This window comes from Pangasianodon hypophthalmus, chromosome 22 (assembly GCF_027358585.1).
Source record: "Pangasianodon hypophthalmus isolate fPanHyp1 chromosome 22, fPanHyp1.pri, whole genome shotgun sequence".
NCBI lineage: Eukaryota > Metazoa > Chordata > Actinopteri > Siluriformes > Pangasiidae > Pangasianodon > Pangasianodon hypophthalmus.
The window spans coordinates 6,656,251-6,679,576 of NC_069731.1; the positions used below are offsets into that span (position 1 = coordinate 6,656,251).

General features: G+C 37.2%; 1 protein-coding gene across 1 annotated transcript in view; it reads right to left on the bottom strand.

The window, feature by feature from the left end:
- Nucleotides 1–23,326, bottom strand: part of itga8 (integrin, alpha 8) — a 101,021-nt gene that overhangs the window by 50,418 nt on the left and 27,277 nt on the right. The window contains exons 10-13 of the mRNA XM_053227832.1: nucleotides 23,104–23,160; nucleotides 21,612–21,664; nucleotides 17,566–17,771; nucleotides 9,425–9,616 (exon numbers count right to left, since the gene is read on the bottom strand). Of these exons, the coding sequence (XP_053083807.1) occupies nucleotides 9,425–9,616; nucleotides 17,566–17,771; nucleotides 21,612–21,664; nucleotides 23,104–23,160 (508 nt within the window). The remainder of the gene's footprint in view (nucleotides 1–9,424; nucleotides 9,617–17,565; nucleotides 17,772–21,611; nucleotides 21,665–23,103; nucleotides 23,161–23,326) is intronic.

The window sequence follows — 23,326 nt, forward strand, 5'->3', positions numbered from 1 at the left end:
AGTCATATATGACAACGGCAAGGAAAAACTCCCTGAGACAACATGAGGAAGAAACCTTTCAGAAAAAACGGAATGAAGAGGAAACCCACCCTCTTGTGTAGTACGATTATAAATTATTACTCTTCTTCAACTGTGTACTATAAAGACGCACTATTGAAAGGATGCTCAGAATGAGTATAAGAGTGGATAAGAGGCCTGGGATGAGCACAGAACGGTCACTATGATTACAGCAGCAGTTCTTAGGTACAAGTCTACAGTATCTAGGTGAAATTATTCACTGAAGTAATGTAGTTAATATTTAATCACTGTTTTGAATCAAAGCTTGCTGTACACTCTTAAAAAAGAGATTCCTCAATGATTCTTGGGATGTTTTAGGATTATTTGCTTCCTAGAGATGTTTTGATGTTTTATGAATACAATCTTTAAGAATGAGCTCATGGAGAAAAGACGTAACTTTAACGTAGACTTAACCTTTTTTTCTATGAGTGTGCTTCGTAATCAAATTCAAATGTAACCATGACAACAAGCAGCAATAGTATTTAGGTTACACAAAAATTCTTTGGATTCTAGCCTCCTAAAATCGTTCTGTGTGGAAATTTTTCTGAATGGGAAACCTTCTCAGGCCTACATAGAACTTCTAATGGTATCTCCAGAGGGACAAACAGCATAAAAGCCCATAAGGGTTCTAAATGGAACCTTTTTTAAACTAATGGTGTAGGCTTATATTTATTCAGTACTGCATCTCTAAACATTAAAAAACATGAATGATACTGAATTTGTGTAGAAACAAATTATTTATAAACTACAGTATATAGAATTTTTTAAATTACAGTGAAAGTGACCAGAGCACAGCAGAGCAAAGTAAAACTCTCCAAGATATAAGCATAGACAACAGTGGTATAATAGGAGCTTTTTGTGGTAAATTGCATATTATGTTTCACGATTATAGAAATGGCCACAGTAGATATAGACAGTGGAAATATCCAGGAACTGTTATCAAAAACTATTTTATTGCTTGTTATTCATTCAAATTGTTACTTTCTTATTCAGAGTTGGCATTTTAAGTCAGTGACTTAAGTACGAAAATTACATTAATATTTACACAGGGAAAGTTGTGTGTATTCAGACTCATGTCATGCAGTTACTTAAGTCAGTTTTTTTGGGAAGGCCATTCAGATTATGCAAATTACCTGCATGTTGTCCATGCCTCTGAGGTTTCCAGATTTTTCTTGAGTAGAAGTATCTGAGATGTTTTTTTTTTCAATATCATCAAGACCATTACCATTAAATACATGCACTTGCCTTTAATCCCGAAAAAAATCTGAGATAGACAATACAAACCGAAGAAAGACACAGCATAGATTTTGAGTATTTTTATAGCCCAAAACATACATTTCAGTATTGTCAGGTGGCAGAGAGGGCTGCAAGTGCAAATTAAATTTTAAATGTTAAACCGTTAAAATGCGCAAATGGACTAGGGAAGACACGAGCAAAAATTGTTAACCAGGAAACAAAATGAGAATAAAGACCCATATGTACAATCACAATAATAAGGCTTGGTACATTAGAAGAATACTCTACATTGAGCAATACTTTGTGCTGTGTACAAGTTTGGAGTGTGTATATAGCCTGTAGGGTGTGAAGGTGTTTGAGTTCAGGTGTGTGTGATCAGTAAGATCATGACTGTGAATGGGACAGAGTTTGTGTGTTGGGTGTTGTAGTCCATGGTGGCCTCTTCACATTCTGTAAGTTGTAATGAGGTGCTGACATGACAAGCATGATATATTTTGGTTACAGCAAACTGCCTGACAATTGTGCTGGACGTAATACTGTTCCTCGCTCGAGCTGATATTGCATATGAAAATAGCACTTAAGTCAGTAGTTACGTCTGAGGTCTGAATACACATGCATAAGTTAACTCTGATTATGGTCTCATTGAGGTAAAAATGTAAAAAAAAAAAAAAAAAAAATCTACATATCAAATCTGTTGAGTATTTGTGTTCAACAAGTGTCAGCTAAAAAGCTGACCTTGCACTGATGCCCTGTACATTGGTCATTTCATAACATTATAAAATAACACCAAGCTCAAAGGTCAAAAATAAGATTTTATGCTGAAATGGCCACTTTCAGGCCACGCTTAGCCTCGGGTCTCACAGGGTTAATCGAAGCGCACGTCTGTTAAAGCTATCTCAAGCACATAGGTTTCTCCTGCCAGAGAAATATATGAACAAAGCCAGCAACTGCAATTCCCGCTTACACCTCCAACCTTGCATTCCTCATCTCTCATTTCATCCATCAATCCATCCTTCCATCCATCTGTCCATCCATTTCCTCCGAAGTAATCAGGAACGTTCTCCCTGTAGAGGTTTTTGAAAGGATTGAGTGATGCTGGGTTTGATTGAAGCTAAATGCAGGGTTGGTTTGGAGAGCTTAGTGCCTGCGCTATGTCATGTACCTGTCTGTGCCGTTATGTGATTTTTTTTTATAACTATACCTAACAAAAGAGATTTATTGTGGTCTCCTAAAGTCCCCCTTTTGCCAAGACTCATACAAAAATCCCAGTTGTAGGATTAAGTACATGCACATGCTGAGTTATTGATACAAGGAGAATGAAATTTCTATAGGTAGCTTATAAATGTGTGTGGACCTTCTATATGTCAACCATCACCTCCTGTGAGAGATTGGAGTAAATGACTGCGTTCACATGCAAAGATTTTCCCAATGAATTCATTCCAACTGCAGATTTCCAACAAACTGTTTATATGTATTCCAAACTCTGTAGTCAATCTCTGTTTATATGCATGTCACATGTAATCCAATCCTAAATTGTGCACATGCGTGGAATGATATATAGTGTCAGTGTTGCGTTAACAGTAGCTACGTTTCCATCCAACGATATTTTTGCGAAAAAGGTTTAGTGCATTGAAATGTTTACCGATATAGAATGGATGGAAACAGGCAGGAGACAGCAAATTTCACAAACTTTTATTTTACACACTTTCACTTGATTAATAACAGAAAAGCACAAAAAAGGATGGAAACTTGGCTAGTGAGAATCTTGTGAGTCCGGTCAGTGTGTACTACATTTATAATCACACTGCTTTTACTTCCGTCACAGCAGAACATCATCAGTGTGTGATTTTTAAATGGACAGCATGAAGAAGTGTTTGTGACTGCAGAAAAGTTGCTGAGTGTTTCATATTTGCCGAACATCCTAGAGCAAGGATGCTTTGGTTGTTGAAAATAACATAAAATGCACACATTATCTATTGGTATAACGCCTTCGCTCGTCTTCTAATGTTATATCAATATTACAAGTTATTGTTTAGGAATAACTGCACAGCAAATAATGTTTTTCTACCATTTTTCATGGGCTGGTGAATATTAAACATTAAATATGGATGTAACTGAATTTGTAAACATTATTCGGAATGAGCAGATAATGCGTTCTAAACAGATGCAAAAACAGATATGAACAGGTATAAAGCTCATGGGAAAGCAAGATCACATTCATTAACATGAACAATAAATCTATAGCAGTGCATTTACAGCACTCATTCATTCATCCTTAGTAACTGCCTGGTCAGGGTTGCAGTGGTTTACATTAAGCCACCAGTTCGTTTATATTTTGTAAAATAGAACCAAATATTTATTTATTTGTGACTGGTTATTTGACAGGTCATGACCTTTGCCCTTTGGTTTTAACCCTGAATTTAATCCTAAACTGGGCCAGACAAGACCTTCAAGACCTCACCCCTGACCTTCACCTTAACCCTAAAGTGTGTGTGCATTTAACCACGAAAATACAAACTCACATGTGGGCAATGCATATGAGAATCTGACTGATGTTACACAAGAACTTATATATTACACTGACACACACGTACTCCATACGCACACACACACACACACACACACACACACACACACACCACATCAATAATAACCATCAAAGGCTAATCAGAGACCCAATCTTTACCCTAATCAGAGATAAAGGTGTGTACGCTTTCAAGGTTGTGATATCATGATTCACTTGATAGAGAAAGAGAAATCTGCTTTTCTTCTTAGTCTGTTTTTCAAGGGTCTGCTGTGCGTCATCACCCTGCCAGACGTGTGTGTGTGTGTATGTGTACGTGTGTGTGCTTTGAAACCCCAGACTTTTGAAAACCCCAAATTAACGAAGGTATTGTTTTATCTGTAAACGTACCAACATCAACTTACTCAATCTATAAAGAGAACCAATTTGAAATAAAGCTCATTAACTCCTGAACAAATACCAATTACAAAATCTGCATTGCACATGCACTGGCAGCATCCGCCATGATGAAAAGAGCATGTGTCCATTACCTCAACAGTAAGCCTAGCCCAGTGGACATGTGTTATAATCATGAAGTTGTTTCACCAGTTCTCAAAGGACCGAAACATTCAAAGGGGATGACTAAAAACCTTCACAGATATTAAGCTAAAGCTTTGAAGAGCCTTTCTTTAGAGGGAATTTTCTTTTTGGTGTCAGAATCTTTTAATAAATTTTATATATGTGGCAGCCTGGGAAACCTTTCACATGGTCAAACGTTGATTATTTAGTTTTATTTTTTTACTATGTATGTGTGTGTGTATACATATATATATATATATATATATATATAGTGTTATATATAGCATTTTCTCCAGGTTCTCCGGTTTCCTTCCACTGTCCAAAAAAACTTGCAGGTAGGCGGACTGGCTACACTTACTTGTCCCTAGGTGTGAATGATGAAGAGGTGGTCTGGCTCCTTTTCTCGTTTAAGAATGAAGAGGTGGTCTGGCTCCTTTTTTTCTTTAATAATTGTTTGAATGCTTTATGTTTGCTGCTGTTGTCTGAATATGCTGAAAATTGTGACATGGCCCTTATGTAAAACATTATCCACAACAAAATCTTCACACTGGTAGCAAACTAGCTTTCGCCTGCCTGGTGCTATTCATCATACACACATTTTTGTTGTGAAAATGACAAACACAAAGGTGAATATACAAACATATGCAAATACAGTCCAAACACAGAAATAGGATTCGGTCACTTGTAATTTGCAGTGTAGCCCCTCAAAGTAAAAATTGGATTTAATAAAATAATCAACTGGTTTTAAGAAAGTTATGCTGTAATGTTGCAAAAAAATTTAAAGATATAATAAGCAATTGCTACAGAATGTTATTAGAATGCTGCTAACACAAACAGAGTTAGCAAAAAACTAACATAATCGAAACATTTGTATTAACTTTACTACAACTTTGCCAAAATGTTGTAGAAAAAAGTATAAATGTTATGTTAAAAGACACCTAGAAAATTTCCCCAAATATTCCTGAGTTTGTTTAGAAAAAGATCTTTTTTACCTTTTTTGTTTGTAGCTTTTTTTGCTAAGTGACATGCACATGATGGAGTCACAGCATGCTAGCTACATTGCAAAACTACTAGCTTAACTACATTTTTAATAGAGTGGCAGTAGCTGAGATATTTTCAAAATATTGTAGCTTTTCCAGTAACAGCTCGTAATCTTTTTGTTGTTGTTGTTGCTGATTACCTAGCTGGTTAAGTGTTAAGTATTTTCTGTTAAATGAATGCAATAAACCAGTGAATTATCACATTAGTTAACCATTTAACCTGAGCATGTCAGCTGACCTCAGGTATTTAGCCTAATAGCTAGCTAATCAGCCAGTCTGTTATAACAAGCAATGATGACAAGCATTATTATGCATATTGCTGCAAACACTTAAAAGTAGCAGTTTAATTCAGTGTTATACAGATTAGCATTTCCCCATTAACGTTAACTAGCTGCTGAGAGATCTCTATATTTGTTACTTTTTAATGATGTTGTTTTACAATTAATAAATGTTAACTGCTTCTTACTAAGAGTAGCTCACAAATAGAAACTTTTTTTACATTTTTATTTTGTACAATAAATCAGCTATGCAAAAAAAGGGAAATATCAGCTGTGATTTACCCCATTTTGGCAAAGTAGCTTCTGCATAGTTAGCTCATTTTTTCTTAGTAGCTTGAAGTGTAGCTAGCTACTTTACAAAAGGGTGGTTTGGCTGTAGTTTAGCTATTTCAAATCATCAGTAGCTTGTAGCCATATGTTGTTCTTCTTCTTTCGGCTGCTCCCTTTAGGGGTCGCCTCAGCTGATTACTGGTCCGCATATTTGCTTTGGCACACATTTTATGCCAGATGCCCTTCCTGATGCAGCCCTTCCCAATTTTTATCGGGCATGGGACCGGCACTGGGAGCGCACTGTCGTAGGGTTGGTTTTCTGGCCAGGAATCGAACCCGGGCTGCATCTTGGTAACTTCAGTCATGGACCAAGTCATGGACCAGTCATGGACCAAGAATGAGTCCTAGTCTAGTGTGATTATAAAGCATTTGTACTACAGTATGATATGCCTGTAGCCCACTGCACACATCTATAGTATATGACTCTATTTACAACAGGGTGAAGCTGCCATGGTGAATCTGTTTCTCATTGACCATGCAGTTTCCTACTTTTTTCACGCACTCCTTATCCTTATCCTTAACCTTGGGCACTTTTTGGAAGAAAGCCGCACCCATGATAAAATCATTTACATCCTTTCCTCATATAATGGACTACAACATGGAAGGCATTTCATTACATCCATACTCTCTTACATAAAAGGGTCCTTCTTAACTTCATAAACGCTCTCTTAAAAGAGAAACCCTCTATTGTAGGGTTCTTTAAGGGTTCCCCAAGAAAGACAAACTCAATGAAGGTACTAGACAGAATGGAAGACTGAGGCTTAAACACCATTCTGGGGAACAAAAAGTGGAATGAACATTAAATCACATGGGTATGGATGGAAAGCACCTACAACTCATACTGTACCACCAACATGGGTTCTAAAGCCCGAATCAGAAAATAAAGACTCGATATGATCCCATTTAATCTCAGATAAACAAAATGGCTTTATAATGTGGCTTTAAATTGTGCTATGTTGGTTTATTGAACTTTAATCAATAAGCTAGAAATAATTTAGGAGGAAAATGGCTTAAATGGTTGCATCTGGAGTCCCCTTTATGAACCCCCTATTCTATATATATAAACATATAAAAGAGCTTGTATAAAACAAGAGTGGCAGATGAAGTAAACAAACTATTATCCAGTTCAGTTTTTGATTAAATCCACCCAAAGCATTATTGCATCGCTTCCTCTTGTAGATCGGGTGGAAAAAGCACCAAATGAAAGACTCATACTGAGGGTGGTCTTATTTTAAAAGGACAGCTGAAGTGGATTATGAAAGCACAGTTCCAAACCTGGTGCTAACAAACTTCACACACCCCTATGCGACACTGAGATGTGTGTTACTGGGCAACAGAAGAAATGAAACACTTCCCACTACAGAGAAAAACTGTACGGCCGGTACCCTGGCTAATGTTACAGCTCAATCAGCATTTGGGTTCAGGTTTAGCAAGAAACATCTGTCTTAATTGTAGCGTCAAAAGACCACATGTATACACTTTTGCACATGCACACACACGCAATTTCCTTTTCGAATGAAACGCTTGGTCTCGTACACTGTTGACATAGCGGAGTTCTGGAAAGTTAATCTGCCACCCAACTTAATAACTTCTTTAAATCACACGTCCAAGTAGAAACACCACACACAGCAGTCTATTCGTTCTTAAATCCTTTCTACAGTTTATAAAACATCACATGATTTTGACAAGCACAGTGTGACTGTTCCACAATATTAACTTTGATTTATACAGAAGTCAAGCTACGTCAACTCAAGAACTTTATAAGGTGTGTTTCCACTAAGAACTTTCCAGGAACTAAAAAGTTTCTATCCTGGAAAAGATGTACACAATGGTGCGGGCAAATCAAAAATTCATTGGCAAGTGAAAGCTCTATTGTGCTGCCCAGTGTTTTGGTTGCCTGGCAACCTAACAGACTAGGATAAAAAGTGGTAGCTAACATAAAGTAGTAATGTACTGTATGGTGAGCTAGTTAGCTAGTTGAATGCAATAATATACACTAAAAGTAAGAGTATGTTTATCCAGTCATGTTGTTTGCACCATCGACAAAAAGTCAGCAAGCTGTATGCCAGCATTTTGGCTGTGAGCTGTGCTGTGTCCTCACATTGCATAATTATAATACATAAATGATACCACTTGAGTCTGGCTAGCATCTGTTTTCTCTTGACATTATATTTAAACATGGCTACATACGAAAGTTTTTATTCTGTAAAAGTCAATAAGAAATATTTTTTTCTTTTTCTGGTTATATGTATCCAAAGTTATAACGTTGTTTTGTATTGTTTTTACATTGTTGCGTAAATGTAATAACATTATTGTAGCTATTAACTGTATAAGCTGCTGTGCGAACAAAGCAGAATTTTAATTTTCAAGACTTTACTGATGCTACTAGATCGTGTGACATTTGCGTAAAAACAAAAGCAAACATTTCATAAACATTCCACTTTACTGGTCTTGCTGATTTAAAACACACTTAATAAATCATTTCTTAACTAATTACAGGGTTATTATTATTATTATTATTATTATTATTTTAGAAATATTCAATAGTTTTTGATCCACAGAAAAGTACCTACTCTTAAATGAGTATTTGCTGATTATTAATGGCCCATCTAGATTTTGTCTTTTGGATGCCATAGAAAAAATATACTAATCTTATCATATGATTTAAGATGTAAAACTTAATTATGGTCCAAAGCATATAATTAAGGAGACTAAAAACATAGTTTTTATGAGCTAGATTCATTCAGGTCAGACCCAGCAATAGATAATCACGGATGTCGGAGCTCACTGCGATTGCCCAGAAACTAAATTTGGCTCTGGGTTACCTGGTGAGCTCCTGAAAAGGTTTTTGTAGTGATATAGATTTACAAATTACAGCTCTACAGCTGAGCCAGAGAAATAAACATGTAGCAAAAAAGCTTAACATGTTCCAGAGAATTCCTCAGCAAACCAGTGCACTGTCAGTGTGTATATGCTCACTCTCTCTCTCTCATACACACACACAAACAAACAAATACGCATGCAAAGACAAAAAGTATGCTATTCTTCTGGATAGATTATTGTGAAGGATAAAACAAGAAGACAACTATGAGAACAACAAAATCAAAACCACATCCTCCATTCAAACTAAAGCACTCAGTGAAAAATAGAGATGCCCCCCCCCCCGCACACACACACACACACACACACGCAGATGTTTCTAAATCAAACTGGAGTCCCTCTGCCTTGCTCTCAGTCTTACTGAACTTGCTTTTGTCTCATCTCTGTGGTTTTACGTCCACAACACTGGTATGATTACATTACCAGAAACATTCATAAACAGCGCAAACAGACAGAAGGATGGACAGAGAATGAAAAAAAAGGATATAAAGCAGAAAGGTCAAGGACGTGTCCCTACTCACCAGGGTACTGGTTGTTGTCCAGATCTGAGTCCCCACGCAGCGTAAACCCAAAGCCTGCTGGGATACCAGTCGTAGCCCAAGATCCTTTGAGCACCTGTGAGGGCTTCAGCCTCAAGCCAGACCTCTCACCGTTATAGATAAACACACAACCGCTGCGGTCCTCGCCTGCAAACGGAGCTCCCACTGCCACATCTGAGACAAAGACGAATGATACAAGAGGACAAATTAAGAGAGGACACAAAATGTATTATGCAGCACATTGATTTACTAGTTCAGGGTTTGAAATGCAAACTTCAAATAGATTTCTCCACAAAGCTCAATATTTTAAATGATAGATAGTGATTTGGTAATGAAGCTCCAAGGAGATCATGGTTTGGGAACATATCCTAGGAACACTGGGTGGGAGGCGGTGGGATGTCAGTCCATTGCAGGCCACCATACACACACACACATTCACACCTAAGGGGCAATTTAGCATAGCTAATCCACCTACTGGCATATATTTGGGAGGTGGGAGGAAACTCATAAACCCAGAAGAAACCTGTACACTCATGGGGAAAGCATGGGATACACCTCTCAGGATGTTCTCAGGATAGAAACCGGGGACCCTGGAGCTGTGAGGAGGCAACGCTACCCACTGCAAAGCAGGGTCAATATCCCCCCAATGCACATAACTAACATGATACACAATAAATCTCCATTTTTTTGCCTGTTGTGTCTGTTATTTCTCACTGAGATGGTTTAAACTGGCAAGATTTCAAGCATGGCTTTCATCAGTAAAAGAGATTAAATGGATACTCAGAGCTGCATAAAGCTCTATAGGGACAGCCTGCGCTTCCCTCTGCTTCCTTGTGAGACTATAACCACACACACACACAAACAAACACACACAGGAACACACAAATCTGCTACTGCATGTGACCCATATCTCTAAGGTACAGTTACCTCTGTTGAGTGCTCCACTCGCACCACTGTAAAAACCATTAACCAACATTTAGCTAAATCACACACACACACACACACACACACACACACAGTCAGTTTGACAGTCAGTTCACTTAAACACAATAATAACACTTTTTATAAAGTATATATTTAAATCATTAAAATATATACATAAATAATTGTTTTAATAAAGTAATTTTTTTAAATTAAGCACAGTCATGAACACAGGATTAACAGGATCAGAAAGACAAAATAAAGAAGGATTCAAAAGTATACTATAGATCAGAAGGGAGAAACAGACAGAGAGAGAAACACAGGATCAGAATGGATAAATGTATAATAGAGTCCTAAACTCCTTTAAGGTGCTGTATTTTCGTTGCTCGTGTGAGAAGTCAGTGGTTGTGTGCTGCGCTGATGTCACAGGGAGACGTTGTTATAGCTAGTGCAGTTACAATGTGATATAATAAGACAAAATTTTTTAAATGATCTCAATCATACATGATAACAATCAGGTTTTTTTGTTAGCTCCTCAAAACAAAAGAGCAAGAGAAACTCACCAACTTCCAGTGACATTTAATGTTGTATTAAAAGAAATCCAGCACAGATGGACTCAAAGTTTCAGAATGCAATGCAGTTAGTTGCTCTGAGTTATGGCAGAGACTTGACTTGAGTCTCGACTCCTACTGGGATGGTAGTCAAACAGCATTGTGGGTAATATAGGAAACTTTAACCAAAGTGAAAATAGACCAACATGTTATGAAAGAAGTTTAAGTAAAAAATAAAATAAAATCAACCAAGAAATACAAAATAAATCTTGGATTCCCCTGAAGAACTGAAAGATTAATACGCAAGTCTTTCAGGTGGATTTTCCTTGGAAGTAACTTAAGCGTGTTTCTCTTACAATTATGTTCCTCCATGATACGATATGAATACGAAAGTGGTAGCCTTGAGGTTACATGTTAATGATAAGTGTTTATACCTTCAGAGAGTAGAGGATCAGAAAGATAGAGGAACAGACAATCAGTAAGACAGACACACAGAGAAGTAGAAAGACAGAAAGTAAGAGAAAGAAACAGAGGAATAAAAAGGCATAGACAGAAAGAACAACAGAACATTGGAAAGGCAGGAACAGAAAACCAGAGATGGCAACAGAAGAACTAAAGGATAAATAGAAGGACAGAGGAATAAAAAGAGAAAGCGAAGAACAGACAATCAGAAAGAGAGTGGAATGGAGAAAACAAAGAAAGAGATTCTGGTACCAGAATTTGGGACCTTTTGATGCAAAACTGGTTCAGATCTGGCACCAGAAAGCCTAGAACTAAGGAACCAGTGCCATAAGTCCCACATTTGAATATCAATGTATATCATTGAGCCCTTAAAATCAGGATGATTTAAAATTCTACTCAAAGTTCTCCAATACAGTATTGGTGGAAAAAGGGGTATGGAGGTACCGAAAGAGCTCGTGATGACGGATGTGGGAAGACTGGCCATGGAAACCTTTTCAGCTGAGCAAACCAGCAGCAGCAGAAGAGAAAAAAGTTTAATTAGGCCTAACAAAATAAACTCATCACCACAAGAAACGGTTTCATTTCCTTGAACAGGGACCACATGGTTAATGTTTGTGTGTGTGTGTGTATATATATATATATATATATATATATATATATATATATATATATATATATATATATACATACATATATATGTGTGTGTGTATGTTTGTGTGTGTGTGAGCTACATCCTAAGCTATAAATAGGCTTAGTTTGAACTTGGCACTCTTTGGGGTGAGTGCCCAGGTTATTTCCTCTTCCTTCCTGACGACTGTTATCGTACTATGGTGCACTGCAGCTGGCATGGTGCCAAAAGACCAGAGCAAATATCTGGCTTACGGCTGGCATGGAAACCGTCACGGCTTCATGGAACTGAGGAAATAGCTTTACGTTTAACTGTGTACACATTGTGTTGTGTGATGGAGAAAGTAATGTACTGTGCAAGACTGTTAATCCAATACAGTTAATCCAAAGCCGAAACAAAACAGACGTTTAACAGATATCAGAATTAGAATGCTATAAGTGTTTGTGTCACTGTCACATTCCCTTCATCCCTTTTTTACGTTCTCTCTCCCTACGTTTCCAAAGAGGGGCTGAATAGGGATGCAATGCTACCATTTTTTTTAGACGGAATTGAGTAACCTACTTAGTATTGATCAATCAAGGAAGTCAACAGCATACTGGGTAAGAGCTGTGTTGTTCACTCACCTAGCGTTGTCTGCATACATTTTTCCTTGCTAAGCCAGGATTTGCTGCAGTGTTGGTTGCTATTCTGTCTTTCTAGCAATGAAATCCTCCTGAGTATTATGTTTACGATGTTTTATCAGGTTACTTGTATTGTACAAAGATGCTGTAGTAGCTCTTCTTGATATTTTCACAAAGCACAGTTTGCAGTCTGCTTTACTTTCATTGCTATCATTTATTGTGATAGGATGTAGTGGAATACATCCCGATCAGTCATTTCGTCTCATTTGTTCATGCGTAAATGAGGTAACAGGATCCAATATCGGTATTAGAGTATAGCTTCAAGTGTCTATTTCCATAACTAATGCAAATAATTCATCTGAAGAAGAGATATAGTGGGTATTTTTAAAAGGATTTTTTTAAAACAATTGCATTCCTGTAAAACCAAAAGTGATTTGTTCACTGAACAAAGTGGCTAACCTGTGAAAAAAACCCAAACTAAACAAAATATTAATCTCTCTTCATTAAGACAGTGTTGTGTGTATGCAATGTGCACTAATGTGGAGTACATGCTTACAAAAATTACAATTTTCTGCTTCAGAGAGAGAGAAAATGGCAAAGTGGGCGTGGCCCAGACCTGACTAATCACACCTGGGTGTACTTTGACCACCATAACCGCTCCTTTGCTTAGAGAAGACATATGTCGACTTATAGATACACATAGGCTCATTTTCTACTGATCTGCATCATTATTCTGTGATATGAAGATGGGGTGAGCGAAACAGAACACACACACACACACACATTCAGTAAGACATACCTGATTTTGGCAAGTCACCCGTAGTTGGAGGCAAATATGGACAAACAACTGGCATTAACATGAGCTTATTAACTGGCTTCAGTGATTGATATCTACATCAAATATCAATTTGGAAATTACTCTATAATTTATCTAAGAGCTTTGTTTCATAGGTTTCCATAGCAGCATCCCAAACATGCATGCTGCATACACTATAATTAATCCCTGGTTCCCTGGTGCTCTTTTGCTACACAAATCGACGGGTGTTTGGTTACTTCAGATGTATCTGCACTATGGACAATGCACACACACACACGTGAATGATGTCTTGAGATTTGAGTGTGTGTCTGTGTGTGAGACATTAGCAGTATCTGAGATGCACATTTTAAATTCATGCCTTCCGGAAATTTTGAGCTCCTCTCATTCCAGTAAGACAGGGTAATGTGTATTCACAGGGGTACAGGCATACGCACACACACACACACACACACGCACACACTATGGGTTAATACATTACGTACAGAAAAGTGCAACCATGTACAAACAGTATATGCAGCTGTGTGTGCATGTGACTAAAACTGCTTATGTGTACATGATTCACAAATGATTGTTTTGTCTAGTTTACATGTTCGCTTTGGCCCACACCTCCTACCTGAGTCTAAGGCTGTGTTCAAATTACCTCAGAAGTGGTCATTTTTCGATCACTACGAGTTTGAAAAAAAAACCATGGATGCCTACATGTTCGTCTTTTGTTATCAGCAATCTAGCCAGATAACTGTGATGAGTGATGTAGTGGTCTTATTATGTCCAAGCCATGTCCATTTAAACGCTTTTCCTTTTAGGTATAAGAAACGTGTAATTCAGCTATAAATATGAAGCAAACTGTTTTGGGATGGAAACTTGCTAATACACTCCCCTGCTGAAAAATCCAGCTTGGTCTGACTGGCTACCATTTGCCAATATACCGTGCAAACTAGTAGACCACGTCTGTCAGCTGATCGAAAGTTATCAGCCTCTGAATTAATGCTACATCGTAGACCGAGATATTTTTACAAAATTAACACAATTGTAAGGTCACCTCAAACATTTATTGATCAGCTTAGACAAGTTACTCTGGAAATCCCTATCTACCTGACAAACATGGTCTATGGTCAGTTTGACCTACTTGGTCTGTGTAGTAGGTCACATATGTGTAGGACCACCAGGGCGGCTTCCTTCTGGAGGTAGTAGAGATTTGGAAAATTGTCAGCTTGTGACCATGACTTCATGTGTGTTACCTATAAAAGGCCCTTGTTGTCATGTTTGTCCTTTGGCCACTCTTTTGTGACCCTTCCTGCTTAACATTTACCAATAAAGCACTGCTTTTGGTGGATTTATGACTATTTTTTTGTCAGCAGAGCTTAGGTATTACAAATTACTGCAAACTGTGGCTCAGCTTCATGAGCTTTCATGTCATTTTTGCAAATGTTAATGGTATCATAATAGACGGAATTGTTAGGAGCTGTTATATTTCTACATTAACAGTGTTCATTTAGTGTGAAGCAGTTTCATTAAATGTGTGTGTTTTAAATTGCGCCCATACGGTAAACAATTAACAGCTTTAATTGGTACAGCTTATAAAACTTAGCAAAACTGTTTACAGGAGTAATAAGTCTGAACCTCATGCAGTTTGTCCCAAACTAATTGTGTGGTGTGGTTAAGCTTGAAGTGCAAATGTTCAGAAATTATGTTACTTTTAGAGCTGGAAAATTCTTTTTTACAACTAAAATATACTTTTAATTATACTTCGTTATGATACTTGAGTATTATTGAAGTGGAATATTTGTATTCTTACTTAATTACATTTCCAAGAAAAAAGCTACTTTTTACTCCTTATTTAGACGCACAACAGTCTCTAGCATTTATGCAGAATGGTTTGAAACCCAAAAAACATCCTGTGAGTTCAGACGAGAATGACCAGACTGGTCTGAGATGACAGGAAGTCTATAGTAACTCAAATAAACACTCTTTACAACCGTGGTGAGCAGAAAAGCATCTCACAATGCACAACACATTAAACCTTGTGGTGGATGGGCTACAACAGCAGAAGACCACATTGGATTCCACTCCTGTCAGACAAGAACAGGAATCGGAGGCTATCATGGGTACAGACTCACCAAAACTGGACATTTGAAAACGGGGAAAACGACCAGGTGATTTTTTTGTTCTAATTTTCAACTGTCCCCATGATAGCCTCAGATTCCAGGTTCTTGGCTAACAGGAGTGGAACCTGATGTGGTCTTCTGCTGTTGTAGCCCATCCACCTCAAGGCTGATGTTTTGTGCATGCTGAGATGCTTTTCTGCTCACTGCAGTTGTAAAGAGTGCTTATATGAGTTACTATCCATCCTTCCTGGCAGATCGAACCAATCTTGCCATTTTCCTCTGCCCTCTCTTATCAACAATGCAATTCCACCCATCGCTCACTCAATGTTTTTAGCACCAGTCTGTTTAAACTCTACAGACTTTCGTGTGTGAAAATCCCAGGAGATCAGCGGTTTCTGAAATACTCAAACCAGCCCTTCTGGCACCAACAACCATGCCATGATCAAAGTCACAGAGATCACACTTTTCCCCATTCTGATGTTTCATGTGAACATTAACTGAAGCTCTTGACCTGTATCTGTATGATTTTATGCATTGTGCTGCTGCCACATGATTAGCTGATTGGATAACTGCATAAATGAGCAGGTAGAAAGGTGTTCTTATTAAAGTGGACAGTGGGTGTATATTGAACTAAGTTAGCCTATTTTCTTTGCAAATCCAGGTTAGCCTAGCATAGATTCCAGTAGCTAACTTAAATCAGCTAGGCAGCAAGTCAAATTCCAGCTAATGGTAAATATTAGTTATTTAGAGAATATTTTACTTCTGATTAATTCATTAGCAAACTACATAGTGTTAGTCATGCATATGACCAGCAAACTTACAGAGCTTGAATGATGTTTTCAGGCAAAATGCTTTGGTACTTTAAAATAATGTTTTAGATAAGATAATAAAAGTTACTTTATTTATAAACTTAATATAATTTTTTATAATTTTAAACTTATTTATAAACTTAATTTCATCAAAACATTAAAACATTTACTTTTTAATACGTGAGTACATTTTTAACTGGATACTTCCACATTTAATTGAGTAAAATTTTGACACATCATCTATACTTTCACTTAAATATAATTCTCAATACTTTTCCAGCCCTGAACTTTCACAAGATAATATTCAATTCGAGTTGAAGAAGTAGGAAGAATGATAGCAATTCCTTCCTGGCTAATATCTGCTTCTGAGGCTCCATTGTAGAGTTCGGTCTCAAAATTTGATTACAGTAAAATATAATGAGTATTATTTAAGTAAATATGTCTAAACAATAATTTTGAAACATTATTTAGCAGTACTTTATGCCTCGTCTCAACACTGGATTAATTACTTACATGTCGCACACTGGCTTAATTTGAATAAAAGTCTTTTTGGGGATCATTAACAGCTAAAATGGCTTTAAGAAGGAATTTACAAAAGCAACTCGGATGAGGACAAACCCAAATAAGGCCACAGTGTGCACACTGTGGACAGCGAAAACAAATGTGAAAACTGAGGACACTCTGAACTCAGCAACAGAAGGTCTTTATCACACATCTGCACAGTAAAAACAGACTTGTATATACACACTCTCACAAGTACACACACACGTTTATTATTACTACACATAATCTCTATTATCTATTCATAGAAATGTAATATCCCTATGGGGTATGAAATGACTTGTTTATTCTGTCATTTTGGGGGCACACACGGGCAGTGAAACTAGTTCCCACACACCCACACACACACACACATCCACACACACACACACACACACACACACACACATACATGCGTGTAAGAGCAGGTCATGCAACTCCTAACAGGAAACAAGTGACAGGGTTGCAGGGTCACTAGCTGAACTCCTAAATCCTGATTGATTTTAGCATTAGAATAGGATTTCCTCCTCACCCAAGACTAAACACAGTCTGAAATCAGGAAATGTGGAGGAGGAGAAAGAACTATTGCCTTTTGACATGCGGGACCACTGAAAACATCCGAAAATAGAAACAAACACACACACACACAAACACACACACGCACACTTACCCAGGTAACCATCCTGATTGATGTCTCCAAGAGGAGCGATGGCGCTACCGTAGCGTCCGAACAGGTGTATACCGGTGAGTGTTATGGGAGGTGAGAAGAGGAGTGTGTCCTCCTGTAGGTAGAGGTAAACCCGGCCCACCTCTCGTGGCTTACTCTCAAACTCCCGATCCATATACAGAGGAGCTCCGACCAGAACATCATCCAACCTACAGACACACATTTGAAAAGATAAAGAATCATTTTAGATTGAAAATTGATTGCGATTATGACTTGTCTAGACATTCAAATTACACAAACTAGGAATGTAACCAAATTCCAATACATTAATTATGATTCAGAATAAACAGATAATATATTCTTAACAGATACGGATAGAAGGAGAAATATTTTATTGAGAAAGCTTGCCAAAAAGTTTGACAGTGGATCTGGTTGAGACTAGTGGTGTGCAATGGGACAGCGGTGGGACGTTGGGACTGATTTATATTTGCTGTTAGCTGTGTGTACGTATGCAACATTGCTGCCGCGCATATCCTGTGGTCATTTGGTGCGTTGCTTGTGCATGTCCTCAGAAATTAACGTGATGCATCCGTGTGATCCAATACCAGTGTAAAAACTGAAACCAGTATAGCATCATCTGACACTGGGATCACAACTGAATAAACGATTTAGCACTGTGTCTCAAATCGTATACGTATGTACTATTCTAGACCATTATTGACTACTAACACTAAAACACTAACACTAACACTTTTCCTAGTACAGTTAGTGTTTGAATTTTAAAAAACTCTTAAACTGACTGAAAGCCTGAAGGCAGAAAGTTTTAAAGAGAAACAGACCTCAGTGTTTTTAACATCAGTGTGCATGAAACTGCTAAACATTACAGTTTGAAACCTGATGAACAGAGATGTTTTGGCTTTGGCTTGCCATCTATTGGACTCCACTTTTATCCTTCAGATTTACATAAGATACGCAAGCGAGTATGTGAACAATGCCGCTCATGTTGCAGCTGTGCATGCGCGTATGCGTGGTGAAAGTGAAGTATATTTGTGCCTGTAAAAAAACACATTCATTTACATGAACATGAGTTGCAGTGTTCATTCATTTGTCCATATCAGTAAATGAGTAATTAGTAGGGTTGTAGTCAAGACAACTATTGTCAAGTCCAAGACCAGGACTAGCCAAGATCGAATCAAGACCTAGTCTTAAGGGGGCTGAGATCAAGATTGAGTCCAAATGAAAGAGAGACCAAGTCAAGATCAAAACTGAAAACTATCTAATCCTTTTCAAGACCAAGCCTTTACTTTAATTTCATATATGCGTGATCAAAATTGCAAAATCTCTTTTATGAATTACCTAGAATCCTTCAGAACCATTGTGTTGGCATATAGTTGGGGTACCGGTAGAATACAGCATGAACATTATTTTTAAAAAATGACCAGAAAGGCCAAGACAGTATTTATCAAGTACACAAGTCCAAGTTCAAGTCCAAGTACAAATCCGATAATAATCAGATACAAAGTATAAGATAGAGAAAACGTCTCGAGACTTGACTTGAGTCCTAAAGCCATACTAATTAGTAATTAGTCTACATGTTTGTTTATATTTTAGGAAATAGTTCCAACTAAATTCATTAGAATATACTGCAGGCAGGTACGAACAAAAAGTAATAACTAGATGATTAAAAGAACAAACAATCCATCTCTAGTTGTCTCTAGTACATCTCTAGTTGAGACCAATTATGAACTGGAGTGATGTAGCTGAGGTTGAGGAACAGTCAGAGCCAGAATTCACACACCACGTTGACAGTGCTGGCATTTCTACATCTTTTTTTACCCAGTGTTTTCTAGTGTTTCCAACAAACAAATAAAACCCCTTCTGGTTTTATCCATGCCCACTTTGGGTTAAAATCTAAATCCAGATCCAGATACAAATATTTAGAGCACTATGCAGATACAGATACAGATAGTGGCATTGCGTTACACCAAACATACACATAAAGAGAAAAGAACTGCCTATCATTCCCTAAACACTAACACAAACAAGGCTTTCTATGGAAAGATTAGCAGTAGCACACACACACACACACACACACACACACACACAAGAAACAGATCAGTCCTTCCATTTTGAATACATTCCTAGGAGGAAATGACAGTAATAAAAAAGTGTGCAGTACCAATAACTCTTCTTCTTGAATCGAGACATCAGCTGTATAAAATAACCAGTAAAATATATGAAGCTATCAAATCATGTCTTTTTGGAGATCTGATATTAAAAAAAGCTTAAAAACAGCTTTAGGTTATTTATGTTCAAGTGGAGGCATGCCAAACGTTGCTGCACTTTTGAAGAGATTGTCCGAATAACCAGGACTGATGCCATAAACCAAAGAAATATTTTTTTCCACATCTCATATTCCAAAGCTGAAGTTGAACGAATAAAATGATTGAACCCCATCTGACTATTGTTGTAGGTTACGTCCCAACCAAACAGTGTGACATTCCACCCTGATTAAAGTGTGATACCAAAGAAAAACAAACATGTGCCTTTTCTATTTAGACTAAGATTTTTTTAGAATGGAGTCAAACAAATTGTCCATTTCCCCGGCTGTCATTACAAGAAGTCTGAACACTCAGCATATTCTTCATCTTGACTTCCTGTTTAGTGGCTTTTGTGCTTAGCACTGTATGCTCTTGGGTATGTTAGTGTGAGTCGAAACATAGCATTATGGTGTAAACACAGGGATTGGTTAGGGACATTGTAAATTCAAACACTACTACGCTACATTTCAAGCTTCAATCTAAAGAGAGATGAGAGTCGACCGCAGCGTAATCAGCCATGTCTGTCCACAAAGCCCACTGAGAAAGTCACAGACTCAACACAAATAATCTAAGAGACAGAAAAGAAGGAACGAAAGATGATAGGATAAATGTGGAGTGAAGAGAAGAGACAAGACAATAGGAAGAGAGGTAAACAGACAAGAAGAGAAGAGACTAGAAGAAAAGCAAAGAAAGAAGAGAAGAGAAGAGATATAGAAGAAAACAGAACAGAGAGGAGAGGAGAGGAGAGGAGAGGAGAGGAGAAGAGAGGAGAGGAGAGGAGAGACAAAGATGACAAGCAACAAGGGAAGAAACAACATGAGACAATGTGAGACAAGATTAGAAGACAACACATAACGTAAGGAAAAAGCAAAAATGACAAGCAACAAAGATGAGAAAAGAAAATAGAAATGAGAAGAAATAATGAAGAGAAGCAGGTGAACGAAGATCAGAAATAACAATTGATGAAAAGAGCATAAAAGGAATAGTGAAAAAGAAGACAAAAGATAACAAGAGGCAAGCCAAGACTCATATAGAGACAAGAAGACAGGAGATGAGATGAGATGAGAAAATACAAGAGACAGGACTAGACACAGGTACAAGAAAAGATGAGAGGAAATGAAAATGCAGAGAGACTGCACGAAAGTCAACGATAAAATAAATGAGATGAGAAAGAAAGAAAACAAGAAGAGACAAGAAAAGAAAATGGGAAGAAAAGAAAGTGAACATAAGATGAAAATGTAACAGATGAGACAAGATGAGCTTGGTAGTGGGTGGGAATTGGCAAGTGACCAAGTTGGGGAAAATAGGGTAAAAAAAAAAAGGTTTTGGTATTACTCGATAATTTTACCCAGTGTGCATTCTGACTCGAAATGACCCAAGCAAAAACAAATCTATACCATTAACTCCAACCCTAGTTCATTTGATTATCTCATAAATCAAATGAATCAGATCAAATCTTCAGGCTACACAGTTAATATTATAAGGAAACAGAGTGCCTTATAAAAAAAATGCCTAAAAGCCTGAAATCTGCAAACACCCAGTAACACAGTACATACACTTTTCTATTCAAATCAAATCATCCAATAAGTGTGTCTAATTTCACTGGGGTGATGCTGATGACCAGTCTGTCACACTTTTGTAGGTCAGCCTGTGTGAATCAACTCTTCATCCTTCTCTAGCTGTGTTGTGTGTTTTGTGTGTTTTTGTCAGCCGGTGTACAAAACTCACCCGTCTCCATTAATGTCTGTCACTGCCACAGTGTATCCAAAATATGAAGCCATCTAGTAAAAAAAAAAACATGTTGTGTTATCTAAAATCGAATTTTCTCAGTGGAAGTAGCTAGTTAGACAATCTATATCTAGCATAAAGGTATATATCTTATAGTATGATATACACCTTTATGCTATATAAGTATATGATAGTATAATATCATATACTTTAAGGGAGTAGAAAAGATAATGTTTGATTATCTACAATCACAGGGTCCAAAAGTCTATATCCAAGACCTGTTTTGTTTTTTTCATTATTTGTCAAAAACTAAGATGATATTTTACCCAGCTGATATGAATTATTCATTATACCACAGTGCTGTTGAATTCTTGATTGTGATTGGTCAGAAGGTGTTGATTCATTTTCTTCACACCATAGCATGGGTGAATGCTCAAATCTGATTGGTTAAAAGCCGTGCATTACTTTCGTATAACAGCAAAGGAAAGTATTTCTGACTATAGCATGAAAGAGAGATTAATGTTAATGCGCTCCTGCTAATATGTTATTGTTTCTATAGTAACAGCTTGTACACAGGGACTTGTATGGTAGATACATACATATATACTGTATAATTTAAGACTATTAATAAGTGGATTTAAAAAAACATTTAACAAAGTAAAATGTATAATCGTTGATGTGGTGAGATTTTAGGAGACATTAGCATTTATAGAAGGAGTTTTGGTTGTAAGAAACAGTTAAGGTTTCTCAGCTCAGGAAAGTCTTCAGGACAGTGGAGTTCATACTTTTTGGTTTCTCTGTAAAATATCAGACTGTTTTTTTTTGAGAGAGAGAGAGAGAGAGAGAGAGAGAGAGAGAGAGAGAGAAAGAGAGAGAGAGAGGCTGGTGAGGGAATGACTGTTTACAGCTATAGATATTAGCTATAACGTACGTGAGAAAAGGAACTAACTTGTTCCACGTTCCACAACATTAAATCTAACTATAACCCATTAAAATGCTCAAAATGTCATTCATTAATAAATGAAACATTCTAATTGTTGGCAAATCACTGTGGTATAAGTGGAATAACACACTCCAGACTTGCTGTTACACAAAAATTATACATTTTTCATTCGTTACACCTGCAACTGAGTCCATAACACACCTGCTGATGAAATATAAACATATATAGCCAATTGGAGCGCAAATCAAGTGGGCGTGTCACTCTGTGTAATCATGTGACACGACTCTCTCTGATTGGCTGTGTGAATATACAGCACTTGTTACACCTAGCCCACACCTTCTCCTCTTATCATTCCGTGTGTTTTTCTAATGACCTCTGGTAATGTTGTTGCACTCAGTTTCACAAAAATATATATATTGTTCATAACAATATTAGTTTTTCACAGCAAATTAATACATTTAATACATTAATACATGGTAGCAGACTTTTGGACCTTCCTGCAAATGTACAAAATATTATTATATGATGGACGATATGAAATGAACTGACCTGCTCTCCAGTAAAATTCTGAATGAGGGTGAGATTTGTGGAGTTTATCACAGCAACCTAAAAAAGAGAATCTGATTAATTTAAAAGAAAAACTTTTCAGTTAGGATCGATCCATATCTACAGTTAACAGTGATGTAAATAATAGTAGCACTTTGGAATCTCCTTAAATGTTACATCAAAATAAACCAATTACAGGAACAAAAGATACAAACAGATGTTTAAT